Source organism: Mugil cephalus, chromosome 16 (assembly GCF_022458985.1).
Source record: "Mugil cephalus isolate CIBA_MC_2020 chromosome 16, CIBA_Mcephalus_1.1, whole genome shotgun sequence".
NCBI classification, from domain to species: domain Eukaryota; kingdom Metazoa; phylum Chordata; class Actinopteri; order Mugiliformes; family Mugilidae; genus Mugil; species Mugil cephalus.
Genome location: NC_061785.1, coordinates 7762893 through 7777539, shown reverse-complemented (window position 1 = coordinate 7777539; position 14647 = coordinate 7762893). Strand labels below are relative to the sequence as shown.

The 14647-nt window shown below is 40.7% G+C and overlaps 1 protein-coding gene across 7 annotated transcripts in view; it reads right to left on the bottom strand.

Moving 5' to 3' along the window:
- The window catches only part of dock1 (dedicator of cytokinesis 1), a 194847-nt gene that overhangs the window by 122903 nt on the left and 57297 nt on the right, over positions 1–14647 (bottom strand). For 4 of the 7 annotated variants that reach the window (XM_047608342.1, XM_047608344.1, XM_047608346.1 and 1 more), the window contains exons 19-24: positions 13560–13657; positions 9853–9942; positions 7894–7994; positions 7688–7816; positions 4945–5053; positions 98–168 (exon numbers count right to left, since the gene is read on the bottom strand). In XM_047608342.1, the coding sequence (XP_047464298.1) occupies positions 98–168; positions 4945–5053; positions 7688–7816; positions 7894–7994; positions 9853–9942; positions 13560–13657 (598 nt within the window). Of the gene's footprint in view, positions 1–97; positions 169–2901; positions 2914–4944; positions 5054–7687; positions 7817–7893; positions 7995–9852; positions 9943–13559; positions 13658–14647 lie in introns of all 7 variants that reach the window. The other 3 variants (XM_047608341.1, XM_047608343.1, XM_047608345.1) reach the window with 1 other exon arrangement.

Genomic DNA, 14647 nt, shown 5'->3' with positions numbered 1-14647 from the left:
TCCAAGTCCATGACTGTATACTGCTCTCAGATTATAATTCACTGGTAATAGAATCTCTTTTATGACCATACAAACGAATAGAAACGTGTGAATTTACCTCAGTTCCTTGGGATCAAAGACCAGCTTGACATCGTTGACAATGGTGGGAACGTGCTTCAGTGCAGCCCCCTTTACCAGACGAACAAAAAAAGAAGTTAATGGGTAGTAAGTCATGTATTGACATTTACAAGTTACTCCGACCCACATTATGTATTTCAACAGTATTTTCCACAGGCAAGAAATGCGGGGCACAGATTATGACAAATGAAGACTTGATGACGACCAAATGGGTGATTAAGTTTACATGTACAGACTGAAATACTAAACCGTATGCAGCGACGGCAACTTAGTGAGGGGTTTTTGATGAACATTAAGATGTCTCTTTCATATTTTGGTTATAAAATATCATCACTTGATCACATTTGGTTGAAATTCTGTCAATTTTCTGGACTTCAATTTGAAGAAATTCCTTCTGAGATATTGTGTTGATGAGCTGAGTTATAGCCAAAAAGAGGAAATTCCCTGAAGGGGTTTCGTGCTCACAATAATGGGACAGACGTCACAGTGACTTTGACCCTTGAACACCTAATGACCCTTGATCCTAGATGGACGCTGTAGTCAGATGTATGTATATATGTATTTATGACAAATATATGTTTCTCTCCTACTGCTGTGTTGTTTTTCTTTCTCTACCGAGCTGACCTCAAACAGCTGGATCATTCCTAACCCTTACCCCTCTACCTGTTGAAAGGGAGTTTTAACCTTGTCACTGAAACTTTCGCCAAAATTTCACCCACGACAAGTCATACAAATCTTTTTTTTATCTCCAAACCTCTTTAGTTAACCATTCCTGATGCGTTTCATCTTTATTGATCCAAAACAATCAATTCAAAAATTGCAGAGAGAAGTCGCTGGAAACACTAAAGAGGAAACATGCTGCTATCAAGCGGACCGATCCCAGCTCTTGTGGTCCGCGTTGCCGCGATGTGTAGTTCAAAATGGTTTGCTATTTGTTCTTCTTAATGTGTTATTTTTAACCACAAATATAGTGTTTCTGTTGAGGTAATTACTAGACCCTTCTGATGATTTACTTCATGACCACTCATGCTGATGTACACTTGAGATCCACCCACCACTCGTGTGGTGAATTGCAGTGGTCTCCTATTGTAATTATAATATAACTATATAAGACCCTATACAAATAAAATTTACGTGACTGTTGAACCTGTTCCCAGTTGAGCTCATATAATATCCGAGTCAAATGCGATTACAGTGACCTTGACATTTACCAATACCTAGCCTCTTCATCCTCCAGCAGCATGAAAACTAAATCTTGACTTTCATCCCAGCCACTGATTCTCACACTTAACATTATGTAGGTCTACAAACCCCATGGACTGAAGCTCCTAAGTCTACTTCCCTCTGCAGATCTCACTCTGTGGTAAATAAACTGCGATCAATAAATGATGCGTCTATATCGACGGCTTGATAGGAACAGCCGGATAGGATTTACAGAACATTTGCCCATCAACACCATAATAAAGTCATCAACTCGTGCATGCAGTGACTGATTACAGAGCCATCCATTAATAACGGGAACGATTATCCAAGCTGATGCTTCCCTCTCCACCCAGCCAAGGTGTGTTGAGGTGTTTATACAGCATCTGTGCAAATTAGCCACAGTGCCAGTCCGTCTCTTGGAGGTTGATTGGCCATACAGATGCAGCCCGTTGGACTTCACCTGGAACGATCCGCTAATTATCATTGTGAAAGAGTTTATTTCTCGAAAAACTTTGACAGATAATGAGCACTTTTCAAATCAGGGCAGTAAAAGAAAAGATATCGACTTTAATAAACGCTATGATGTTAAATTTCTCCCGGGCTGATTTTTGATTAATTCTTCACACACAGGACGGAGGGGAACTTCAGAGTAAAACTGAAGTTGGATCCAAATAAAATCTGGCTTTAATCTACTCTCATCTTATTACATTTTTAGTGCTTTAATATGGACAATCTAACACTTTAACCTCTCGCTGCGGGAAGATGGAGTTATGAAGTGAGAACAAATACACTTTTTGACTTGGTCAGTTAGCAACCAAGGCTCTTTTTTGAATTTAAAAAAAAAAAAAAAAAAAAGCGATTTTAACAGAATATCTTTTTTTCACTGTGTTCTTGACAACAGCCAAACTTCCACCTGTTGTGCAGGGATGTTTTGCTTCGAGTGTCGGGAGAAATGTGCCTCAGAGTCAAGGGAGACCTGTGCTAGTGTGTGTTTATGAAGGTTTAACAGTGCGTGTGTGTTTATCAGAGTTTTGGAATGCTGGTGTGCAGCTCTGCCCAGATGTTCATCAGGATTCAGGGTTTTTTTTTTTTTTTTTTTCAGAGCCGTATAATGCGAGTGCTCATTAGCTCCCACCTGTCACAGTGCTTTCACAAGGGTAGATTTGGGAAGAAAACCAGGATTCCTCGGTTTCATGCCCGTTCCTCAAGATCAGTTTTTAATTTACTGACAGTAAAGCTAATATCTCACCCAATTACACAGCAGCTGACTCCTAATTGACTCCTGAGCCTCTCGTACGGTTGAATGTGCACACGGATCTACTGTAGGTGTGCCAAGGTGCATGTATCTCGTGATTATGTTATCTCTAAAAGCATAAGTGCATGCGAATGTGTGTGTGTGTGTGTGTGTGGCTCTGAGTGTGATTTCACAAACGAAAAACATATTCTCGTGGTTTGTTTCCAGTCTCGGGTCACTGAGTTTAGGGTCAAAGTCGATAAAATGGAGGAAAATGGAGGGAAAAAAACAAAAAAAAACAGAGAGCTTAAAGGTAGAATGAGCAAGGCGGGAAAAAAAATAAATACCTTAAGGAGCAGCTAAAGAGGAGAAGACCAGAGGAGACCCAAACATCAGGAGAGTCAAGGTGAAACGTAGGGAGGAAAAACACGAATACACACATAGAGGTACAGACAAACAACACAAGTCAACACAGAACAAACATGCATAATGTGCAGAGGCAAGGTCACTCCTGAAAGGCTAGAGCTGCACAAAAAAACCTAACCAACTGTCAAATAGCAGCGCCGAGATTGATCCGAGAGTCGAGACGAACATTTATTATTTTCTTTATAGCTGTAGCAAACAGTAACAGCCGCAAAAACAATGTTTTTTTTCCTTCTTATTTTTCGAACATGATTATTTATTTTAGATCGATTTAAAGTTATACTGCAGGACTTTTAAATATTAATGAATATCATATCAAGCTCTTGCCTTAGATTAGTAGTTCGCACAACGCTGATTAAGCTGATCCATGACAGGTGGGCTTCTCTCTCTCATCATACTGATGTTTTAAACCTCCTGCCGTGCACTGGTTCACACTTAAACTGAAGACACACTCCAAGGTTTTTGGGGTATTTTTTGCCAGATTTTACTCACGATTCCCAGTTGTACGAAGTCTGCACCAGTCTGCAGTCAGTGTGGTTTGTTGACACAAAACTCAGTGTGTGAGGGGATCAGACCCGACCTCAGCTGCAGTCAATCACATGAATTTTTTTGAGCAGAATCTGGACGCAATCGGGTGGCGAGACACGATTACCGCCTCAACTGCAAACACGTGTTGCTAACAGCCAGGAGATGATGTGTCACAAGATGACGGAAAGCAGCGAGAATATCAAAGCAACGATGGTGAACAGAAATGGAGGCGAGATTAATTGAGTTGTAGCAGAAGCACGAGAAAGTGCCTGCATAGTGTTGACTGTAATGTAAAAATAATATATATATTTATAAACAGTAATAGGCCGAGTTTAATATAGAACATACATAGTGAGTCGTTTTAACATCTGTAAAGACTGTGAAAGTTGTGTCTTGTGTCCCCAGCTTTAGTAACACATTTTACGGCAACTAGTATTTAAAAGAGGGACGAAAAGTTACCAATGTAACTTCGGTTCTATGAAGTCATCGTCAAAAGTTCTTCGCTTGAATTTTAACGAATCCAAGTTAACTAAATCCATACCAGCTTTTCTGAAACTGGCTAATTAAAGAAACAAAATGCTCTTCATATGTTTTTGCAAAGTTAGATCTGAAGATGGGTGCCACTCACTTCTGCTGTAGAAGAGATAATGCATCTCGTCAGCATATGGTAAAGTTAATCTAGCTAAAAGTATGATGGTTGGCAGAAAGCCTGGCTTCGTCCACATGCACCAAAACCCGCTGTGAGTTCCTCTAAATCTCACTTATTCTTATCTTGTTTGTTTAATCTGCTCAAAATGTTAGGCATAAAAACGTCAATTTATGAATTGAAAGTGGATTACGGGATGAATTATATGTTGGCCCGGAGCATAACTCGGCCAGGCCTTAACCCCACTTAAGGCCGCAACTGCTTTTTGTGCAGATTTCATAAAAAATAAAAAATACTATGTCTTAGTTAGCAAGCTTTAGAAACCCTGGTAAGTAGATTTTGTTAGCTTTGGAAAGAGCCTAATAGCATCCCCTCATTTCTAGCATTTATACTAAGCTAACAGACTTTCTGGTTTATTACACAGATATCAGAGAAGTATGACATTTCTGAAAATGATTCATTTATTATTCATTATTTTGACTATTTTAAGTACTTATTTACAATTCTATTTTAGGTGCAGCTCTAGCAAGCTAACACAGAGAGAAATAGAGAGTATAGATTTGGAAAAATCTGCACAAAGAGACACAGAAAGAGAGAACAAAGAGTACACAGGACATAGAGAATCCCTAACATTAATGTATAATCACCTGCTGCATTAGTGCATATTAAAGACACACTCATCTCTGATTAGAGTAATGTCACCCAAAGCTAATCACTCCACATTTATTTACTATCCGCACAGCAGTAGATATTTTTCGGCACTGGGGCCGGACGTGCGGGATAATAAGCCTACCTTCACCATGGCAGTGTTCTCTGAATTACTGTTCATCATGTCATTAAAGGATGTGAATAGGTTCCTCAAGGACTCCATGAAGTCGGCCTCTCCTTTGTTCTCGTAGAGCCTGGGAGGAGACGAAGTAGAGAATTACACTGGCAGCTCATCACAAGGCTGTCGTTTGTTTCATCCCCGTGTAAACAGCCGTACGCGCGAATGACAAGAGTTTGATGCTTCCCTGTTAAATCATTAAAAGCAGCCAGCAGAAAGGCCCGCGCGTGTTATCAATGCAAATATTCTTGGATCGGAACCGCAGACATCAGTCTTGCTGCCATCCAGATTAGCATTTAAAACAACATGACAAGACCCTGAAGCACCTGCCTGCTGTCATGTGGAAACAAAAATCAGAAAAATTAATGATCTATGCTAATGACTCTCCGGGAATACTATGCACGGAATCCAAAGCAAATGTCACGTCAGGGTTCACAGGCTTTACTTTCTAATCCGTTTTGGGTGTAGAATTGCTAATGCCTTTTCTGTTAGCTTGGTTATGTGGAGCAAATGCTGCCCAGAGACTGTAGCAACCAAAAGCCAATGATCGCACAACAACTGCGGCAAACACTTCCCCAATTATTTAAGTGTATGAGGAACGCGGAGCGCGGCTTCCTGCGTAATCCTCCGAAAATGCAAATGCCTTTTATCCCACTTGCAGAGCTCATGAATCTCCACAAACTGGTTATTAATTGGAAATGAGACGCGCTGTACTCGCCGCGACGTAATTAAGTGCGTCAACCACTCAGATTTAAAGGTCTGAAAATCTGAAATTACAAACGAAAGCGGAGGGAGGGAGGTCGGTCAAAGAGAGGTGATGGGTTTCGATTTCCCCCCACTGCATCAGATTTCACTGGTCTTCTTCCAGAGGAGGGTTTTTGTGTTGCCACAATATCTCACGGGGCTGCGGGTATTACATGGTACAGGATAGTCACTGTTGAAGGCTTACAGAAATCACAGGATTAGAGGCATCCGTCTCAGAGCTCCCGCAACAACAATTACTTCAAGCTGCTCGCTCACCTGCAGCACCAAGGGGCTCAGGGAGCACTGGACAGCCACACCAGTCTCATGTCACAGGAGGGAAGCTCTTTGATTACGGTGCTGCTCTCCAATTTCATAGAAATGTTCCGCTGGGTCGGATTGAAAAGCCAGGCCCTGCTGATGTAGCCTTTGCACCTTCTTCTCAGACCCACATGAAAGGCTCCCACAACTTTACACTCGGGAAGAATTTAAAAACTCTGACTCTGACTCAGCAGCAACGGCCCCGAAAGAAGCGATACTGGAAACCGACCACAGGTAGTGCTTCAGCACTGACCAAACACAAAGCAGGTTAATTGTTAATCGCCAGCAAAAGAAGCCACTTAGCACACGCTGAACGTGTGCAGCTCTAAAAAGAAAAAAAAAAAAAACATGGAGTGGTATTTCCGTGGCCTGACGTGTGAGGTAGAGGGCAGAGCGTCCTCTAGACATTGGACAGAAAACCAATCAAACTCTACACACTCAATTAGTCCAGGATCATACATCAGCCCATCAGCCACCAGCAGCTTCATTCCATGGCTCCACGACGTTATCATCCATTTAACATCCCCCACAACCAATTATAAATACAGCCACAGGAATTACCGCACGCCAACATTATTCACTTTTAGCCCCTTTCAACTTTATTCCACAGCTGTGAAGAACACAATCAATGTTGTGTACAACACTGATCTTATTATGAAATTGTTTAAGTCACTGCAGCAACAAAAAAAATAAATAAAAAAAAATGGAAAGTGGGCATTTATACATTACAAGACAATCTAAAAAGTCTCATGTACTCCAATCAGGCATAACGTTACAACCACTCTAAAGGGAATTGTGAGTTCATTTGTGTGGATGTTTCTTAGAACAGCACCAGTTGGACTGGGTTTTCTAAATGTGTTTTGCCTCATGCTTTGCAGTGGGAGAAGTGTTGGTTGGCATGTACTCGTATGTCCCATCACTTCTTACCTACCGCCGTTGGCTAGGCTAGTTAGTTGGTGTCTTCCTGTTGTTTGCTAGCTAGTAGCTGACTGCTAACGTGTTGATCCGTTTGTCAGTTGGACCGGGCTTCTAAATGTGTTTTGCCTCGGATCTTGGCACAAGGGACTGTAACATCTCATCCTGTGTAATAATAAATGTTGACCTGACCTCCAAATATACTGGATCTGATCAAGTATCTGTGGGATGACCCATAGAGGCCCCTCCCCTCAACCCATAGGACCCAGATTCCCTCACTAACAGAATCTAGATCCCAGACACCCAGTCACATCTGTTTTGGAGGCACTCGGGAGACCTACACAATATTAGCAATGGTCATAATGTTATGCCTGATCGGGCTAGGGTTTGGGCTGAATATATAGATTATTGTTTTGGGTCAAGTGAACATATATATCTTATCAGAACCTTTTATTCAACATCTAGGTGAAGAGTTAATTTAAAATGTCTTAGAATTACGTCAACCTGGTTAGAGACATATTGTCCATGGAAACATGGCTGTTGACTGCGTTGCTAAGATTTTTTTTGGAGCTTTATGCGTGACTAAAGTATTTAAACCGCACCTAGGCTGAAAATCCTACTCTTTGCAGAGAATAATGTAACCAAGCGGGTTGGGTGTGGTTAGAAGTACAAAGGACCATAGTTGGTCATGCTTTGTTATGATGGTGCTTATTACGTGTGCGCTGGTACGTACTGGTTGAAGAGGACTCTGGAGCGGACGATGAACTTGAAGATGTACTCCAGAGCCTTCATGGCCTTCAGCAGCTGCTCCGTCAGCTTCTCCGCGTTGTCCACGTAATTCTTCAGGACTTTGGTCAGCTTCCTGCGAACGCAGCCCCACCAAGAGTCTGACTAATGCACTGCTCATGAAACCGGTCAAACTGAACGGCGTTAACTCACGTGTACGCGAGCGTCGCGCTGAAATGCTTTCGAATGTAGGTCTCCAGGACGGGGTTAAAGTGCTGGAACTTTCTGTCCGCTATGAGTCCAATTATGAACACCTGTCAGAGGACAAAGACATGTTCATTAAGATGTGAAGCACACGCCTCGCGTTGGAGAGCTAAGAAACTGACGGCGCTACTCAATATGCTGAAATAGATTGGGAAATTAGACAAGATTGCGTTTGAGCAGAAATCCATTTTCTCTCAATTCTCCGGCCTGAAGACAATCTGGGACGCCCCGCAACACAATTTCTACCTCCTCTGTGTGAAAGAGAAAACTGCTCCTTTGAGATGTACTCCATGTTAGGCGATGGCATGTTAGATAGGATTGAGACGGATACTCTGTATCATGTAATTCATGTGGTATTTGCAGCCAAAGAGTTGACAAAGTTCCTTAATGGACATCCCAGCTGGATAACTTATTTTTGCCTTGTGTGAAAATAACACCCTGGTGTTACAAATATTATGTAGATCAATGCAGGAGTGATTGAGCATGAGATGCAGTGTGATTCCATGTCCCTCTAAAAACTATGAGGTCAGTTCATAATCAGCGTGAATAATACGCAAGAGCGTTAGCCGGACTCCGTGAACACATTTAGCATAAATATGGGAAGCTAAGGTGTTTATTTTTCATTTTATTCACACCGACAAAACAAGTCAGTCCAACCCAAATGAGGTCTTTGGTCTCTAATAAACAAGTAATACATTAACCGTCATGCCCCTTAAGGACGAAGCGTCCTTTCAAGTTGAATTTATATAAATAACTTAGTCGTGTTTATGCTTTTTGCTATGATATTTGGCAAAGGTGTGTATTTCTTTAACTAATCTGGATATTTCAAACACAAATCCCATATTACTCTATTTTTACACTGTGTTACCTTAACATTAACGGTGTAATTTACGCACGTAGCCTACGCTAGTGCAACATCTTTATACTAGGGGCCCTTGTCAGTCTGTTTTGCTTTGTAAAAAAGCCACCCAAATGTTAGTTGACGCTGAGTCTTTTTTACCAGTTGGGTTAATTTTTGTTCCGTGCGGTTACATTTCCAGCGAGGAGCTTCTCAAGCTATGGCGTTGGGACGTGCGTAGGATCTAGGTTGTCGCTGTAGCTACGGCGTCAAATTGACGCAAAATTATAAACCAAGCATAAGGGACAAAAGTGTCCTCTTCAAAAAAAAAAAAAAAAAAAAAAACAGAAAAATTGTATATTTTTTCTACATAAATATTTAAATCAACTTCGGTCCTTATCATAAATATTTAATTAAATTCAAAATTGTAAACCTGTGTTTGTGATGTTTTTTTCCGATACTCTAAATGCGAAGTGGATCTTTCTTTGAGACTTTAACAGTTTTGATGGATTTTAATTTTTTGTTGTTGTTGTGTCTTAATTTTATTTTTTATTTTCTGAATAGCTACCTTGTTATCATTAGGGGAAGCCATCACAAACTATGTCATATAAAGGGTTGAAATACTGAAACTGAAAATACTGAAATTAATTATTTGGTGATTAGCGACTAGGACTGAAGTTGGTTAAAAGATTCATGTGGAAAAAAAAAAAGTAGAAAAAAGAACACTTTTGTCCCTTACAGTTTTAAAACAGGGCATGAGGAGTAAAAAAAAAGTCCATCAAATTAATTTTATGTTGCTCTGAGGCTGCTTCTGACTTCTCCTCAGAAACAAATGATTTGTTTACCCTTTTAGTTTCGAGCAGCTGAAAACCGAAAACGGGTAGCTGTTATGAATTCAAATTGGACAACAAATAGAGCATGCCCATCGGAAAGTGGCTGAGAACATTAAACGTTTGACAACGTTCACATATTTGCATCCGAGCTGAAAATGCGCTCAAGTGTTTACTTCCTCTGACAGGAGTGTCAGTTATGAATAATGTGCTGCTGTTACAGTCGGCGTCTCTGCTTACCAAGGCATCAAACACCAGAGTATCAAAGGTGTCACTGTCAGAGTTTTCCATCATGATGTTGAAGAGAGCATCCAGAGTGTCTTGCAGAAACTGGAACGACAGACGCACAGCACAAGTTATGGATGAAACAAAAAAACACTCAACATGAAACACACGGAGAAGGAAAGTCTCGCCGTAACATGACCAACTTTTTCTTTATTATTTAGATTCATTTTTATTTTAAGAATCCCAATTTCCTTCTTTATTTTTTTTTCTTTTGGGAAGGACATTGCACATCCAGCTTGTGACCAAAGAGGATGAATGACTTAAGGGCAAATTAATTAATATGATAAGCCGAGTGGAACAAAAAAATGAAAATCCCAAGCACAAAACAAACATAGTGACTCATACCCAAAAAAAAAAATAGGCCAAAAACAACAGCTCCTTAAAAGCAAGTCAATCCCAAAAGACCTGCATATTTAAATGACCAACTTTATTTTGGCAAAAACATATTTACAGCCTGGTACAAAAGACACTTCAGGCCTCTTTAGCTAATTTCTCCATTTATGACAACTATATCTCATTAATTTAGATGTTATTAAAGTCTAAATATGTGCATATTAACAGTGTGGATGCTTGGAGCGACAGGTGGTCGCCTTGAAAGGTCACCAGATGTTTGCCTGGGTATAATCAGCCTGCCTCAGTTTCCTTTGACCATTTATTTATTTATTTTAATTAGCCAGGAGTTAGGCAGTACCAAGATGGTAATGGCCACAGATGCCACAGTGAAATGTAAAGATGCTCTATTGGGTGATGGAGAGCTTTGTCCATCAAGTATGATTTTCACCAAAGACTTGCTCAGTTCCAGGGTCTTTTCTCAGTATTCATACATTTCCAATGTTTTAATTTGTCACTCATGTAAAACAATATATATTAATGTAGGTTTAATGTAGGTCAATCAAGATATGGACTCACTTAAAGCATAGGTCTTCAACAGTCAGTGACCCCTAGGGGGTCCGCAGAGGTATATATATATATATACATATATATATATATATATATATATATATATATATATATATTTTATAATATATATATAATATATATATATATATATATATATACACATATAATATACATATATTACATTATACAAATAATAAATAATAAAAATATATATACTATACTATACATATATAATACATATATATATGAATAAAAATTACAATATACATATATATTTATATGGTATATATTCACGATAAAGGATAAAAAAAATAGGCTGAACTGGCAATGTTGAGTTGCTTAATATTGAATGCAAATATAATACCATGGTAGGGTATAATAACCACTATAGGCCACATATCTCTTCATCAGTTTGGGGGTCTGTGGCCTGCAAAAACTTGAAGACCTCTGACTTAAAGCTGGTATGCAATAATCACCAGATAATTTGTACGGTGCAACTAAATGGCAAGTGAACTCTGCTCTGTTAACATGAGCTAATATACTGTAGTTCTGTGAAGACAGTAATAATTTCCCTGTCAGCAGTAGCGGGAGAAACACTAACTATATATACCAACAGCCCCCCTCCCCCTACCCCTCCTCCCCCTCCTACTCCTCCTCCTCCTCCTCTCTGGGGAAACATGCTCCATTTACTCAGCCAATTCTGAGGCAATGTGAAAACAGATGTAAAAGAGCCGGAAACAGAGCCATCACTCCATGCTGTGCTTGGTCTGTCAGCGCGGGATGGATGAGATTCATCATGCTCTCAATGAGAAACAAACATGTTGTGCGCCGAGTGGTGTTTAGGAGGCGTGATCCAATCTCACCGAGGCAGCGCGGGTGTTGGACTAAAAAGACCGCGGAGTGACCCGTTGACTCAGAGACAGCGTCTCATTAGGGAAATGAAAACGACAGAAACCCAGCTAGAAACCCTTGATGAAGAGGTTAATTGACTATCATCTAGTATTTGTTCAAAGTACATTTTCAATGTAGCACTTCTACATACATGGTATGTGAGGTGTGGTGAAGATGGAATGGTCTGAAAAATTAAGCGGCAAAACAAGAAAACTTGTGCCAAAAAAAGGTGCTGTGTCAGTTGTTTGGGTTTTTTAAGGGTGATCAAATGTCCCCGATTTCTGGGAACAGTCCTCCAACTAAAGCTGTCCCTGAAAGTGTCCCCAATTTTAGGTTTTTATGAACGAGAAAAAAAACTGTTGCGCGGCGACTACAGTTATTACGGTAGCCAGTCGCACTGCTATTGACGTTACAGAAATAGCAGTTTAAATATGTTCAAATATGAATAAATAAAACAAAATAAATGAAACTATAAGCATAAGTCCTTGTTTTTTCATTTAATCTTTTCTCCGAGCTGTAAATGTCCACACATTTCCACATCAGTAGTCAGTTCTAACACGGGGCCACGCAAACCGGTTTGGTCATACCGCCCAGCCCTAACCACGATATTAAATGCCAAAAAGAGAATTTTACATCATTGTAAACCAACAGCCTGGAAGTATGTGAAGGGCCTGAGCGTCAATGTAGTGGTAATAACAATAATCACACACCTGAGGTTTAATAAAATAGTCTAGCTGCGGTTGACACGTGTATCTGGTCCGGCTGCTACAGATAAGCTGCGATCTGACAGCCGCCTGCCTCCCTCAAACCTGCGCGTGCAAAACTTTCTCCGGAGAGTGATTCATTCGTCTGCCCCACGCCGAGCACTTAAAAGGACCCGACAAAGCCTCCTGACAGCAGGTCATCTCCTCCCCTTCTGGAGCGGGCACAGCGCGGCGCTACGTGCCAGAGAAAACCTGTTGTCTTTCACAGGTAGTGTGAAATCATTTGTGAAATCGCTGCCAGAGAGCCGGAGCTTTCAGGAAATCTTTTTTTTTTTTTTTTTTGTGATTGCTTTTGTTTCACCAGCTATTGAGATGTTTTTGAAGTTGTTTGTGTTGATCTGTGCTCAAGCAAAAAGGAATGAGGGACATTTTCGGGGATTTAAAAGAGACGAAAAGGAAGTGAGTTATGATCGTTAGGACTTACTCTGGCTTTGACGAGAGGCAGTCTCATTTAAACAAAAATATTATCGCAGCTCTGATGTATTTACGTTATTATGAACTGGGCCGACGTGCTGGAGCCACTTCTAATGTAATCTCTATAAACATTATCTGGAGGTGAATGCAGGAATGTGCAGAACTGGCATCAGAAATATACCGCCGTCAATAACATTTCCTTCTGCTGCAGCTTCATATTATTTAACTGGTAAAAACCCGTGTTGACTACTAATATTGAGCAGTCAGAGGAACTGCAGTGTGTTTATTTAACGAGCTGAGCACAACACGATGTTGGTTTTTGGCTGCTTTTTTTTTTTTGGCAGCAGAAAATGAAACCTTGCAGGGAGTAATGGAACAAGATGGAGCAGCCACAGTGAGCTGTTGGATGAAGAGCTGCAGCTGACAAGTTTTAGATGTTCAACTTCTCAGTGTGGCAGCCAACACATTTTTGCTCATGCCATGTGCAGCATGGTGGCTCACAGAAGGATGGAAGGAGACCAATTCATGCCTGAACCTGTAACCACCCTGAACCCAGAACCCAGTCCAACTTAAAAGTATTTGCCGCCCTCATAATTCTCTACATTTCTGAATTAAATTCATCTCAGAACATCTCAACACACAAAAAGGATTAGGAAGTGCGGTCGGAAAAGCAAAGACGTTTCATCCTCTGACCTTCACGACCTCGCCGCCCTCCACCTTCATCAGCTGTCGGAGGTTCTGCTGCAGGAGGCTGGTGTTGGAGCGCCACTTCAGGAGGCCGAGCAGGTCCACTGGAAAGAGAAGGGCGGCCATTACAATGCTTCATCCTGCCAATGCTAACATGGCACGAAGAGACAAACTGACATTTCAACAAACTGTAACGAGATTTGGGATCCCCGACCCGACTACGTTCAAGTCCACTTGTAAACTACCCAAATACAGTGTCATCTGATTAGGTCTCTACTTTAATCATGAAGATGAATTTAAGTACAAGAGGATGATCCATGATGTGATTAATCTTGCCAAGGGAGGCCTCCCTCAGACCACCGTTGGATAAATGATCAAATTAGGAGCTTTAAAAAAAAAAACAACAACAACAAGTGTTGTGTTGTAAGTGAACAGTTTATGCCAGCCTTGTGGACATCAATAACCCATTTAACTAGAAATTTGATACAATTTAACTTAATACGACTAAAAATACACCGATCGGCCGCAACATTAAAACCACATAAATAAAATTGACCATCTTGTGACAATTCAGTGTTCTGCTGGGAAACTTTTGGACCTGACATTCATTCGTGTAGATGTTACTTAGACATGTACCACCCACCTAGACCAGACCAAACACCCCCACCCCATAGCAATGACGCTCCTTGATGGCAGCAGCCATCCACAACAGGATGCAGCCTGACACAGGAACAGGAAGATGTAAAACAGCACAAGGTGTTGACCTGGCCTCCAAATTCACTAGATCCCAAACTGATCAAGTATCTGTGGGATGCACTGGAACAAGGATGCACTGATCCACAGAGGCCCCTCCCCTCAATGCACAGGACCCAAAGGCCTCCACGAACAATAATCTACTTTGAGCTCACTGAACCGATATGAAGTTTATTTTTTATCGTCACTTTATCCACAACTTTGTCACTTTGTCTTTGTATAGCAGTTATTTTGTTGTCTGTTGTCCTGTCCTATATAAAGTTTGTTTTTTTTTGCTGCCTGCGCTACCTATCCTGTTTAATTTCTCTTTGGTCACTAGTTTTCTTGAGCTGCTGTTGCAT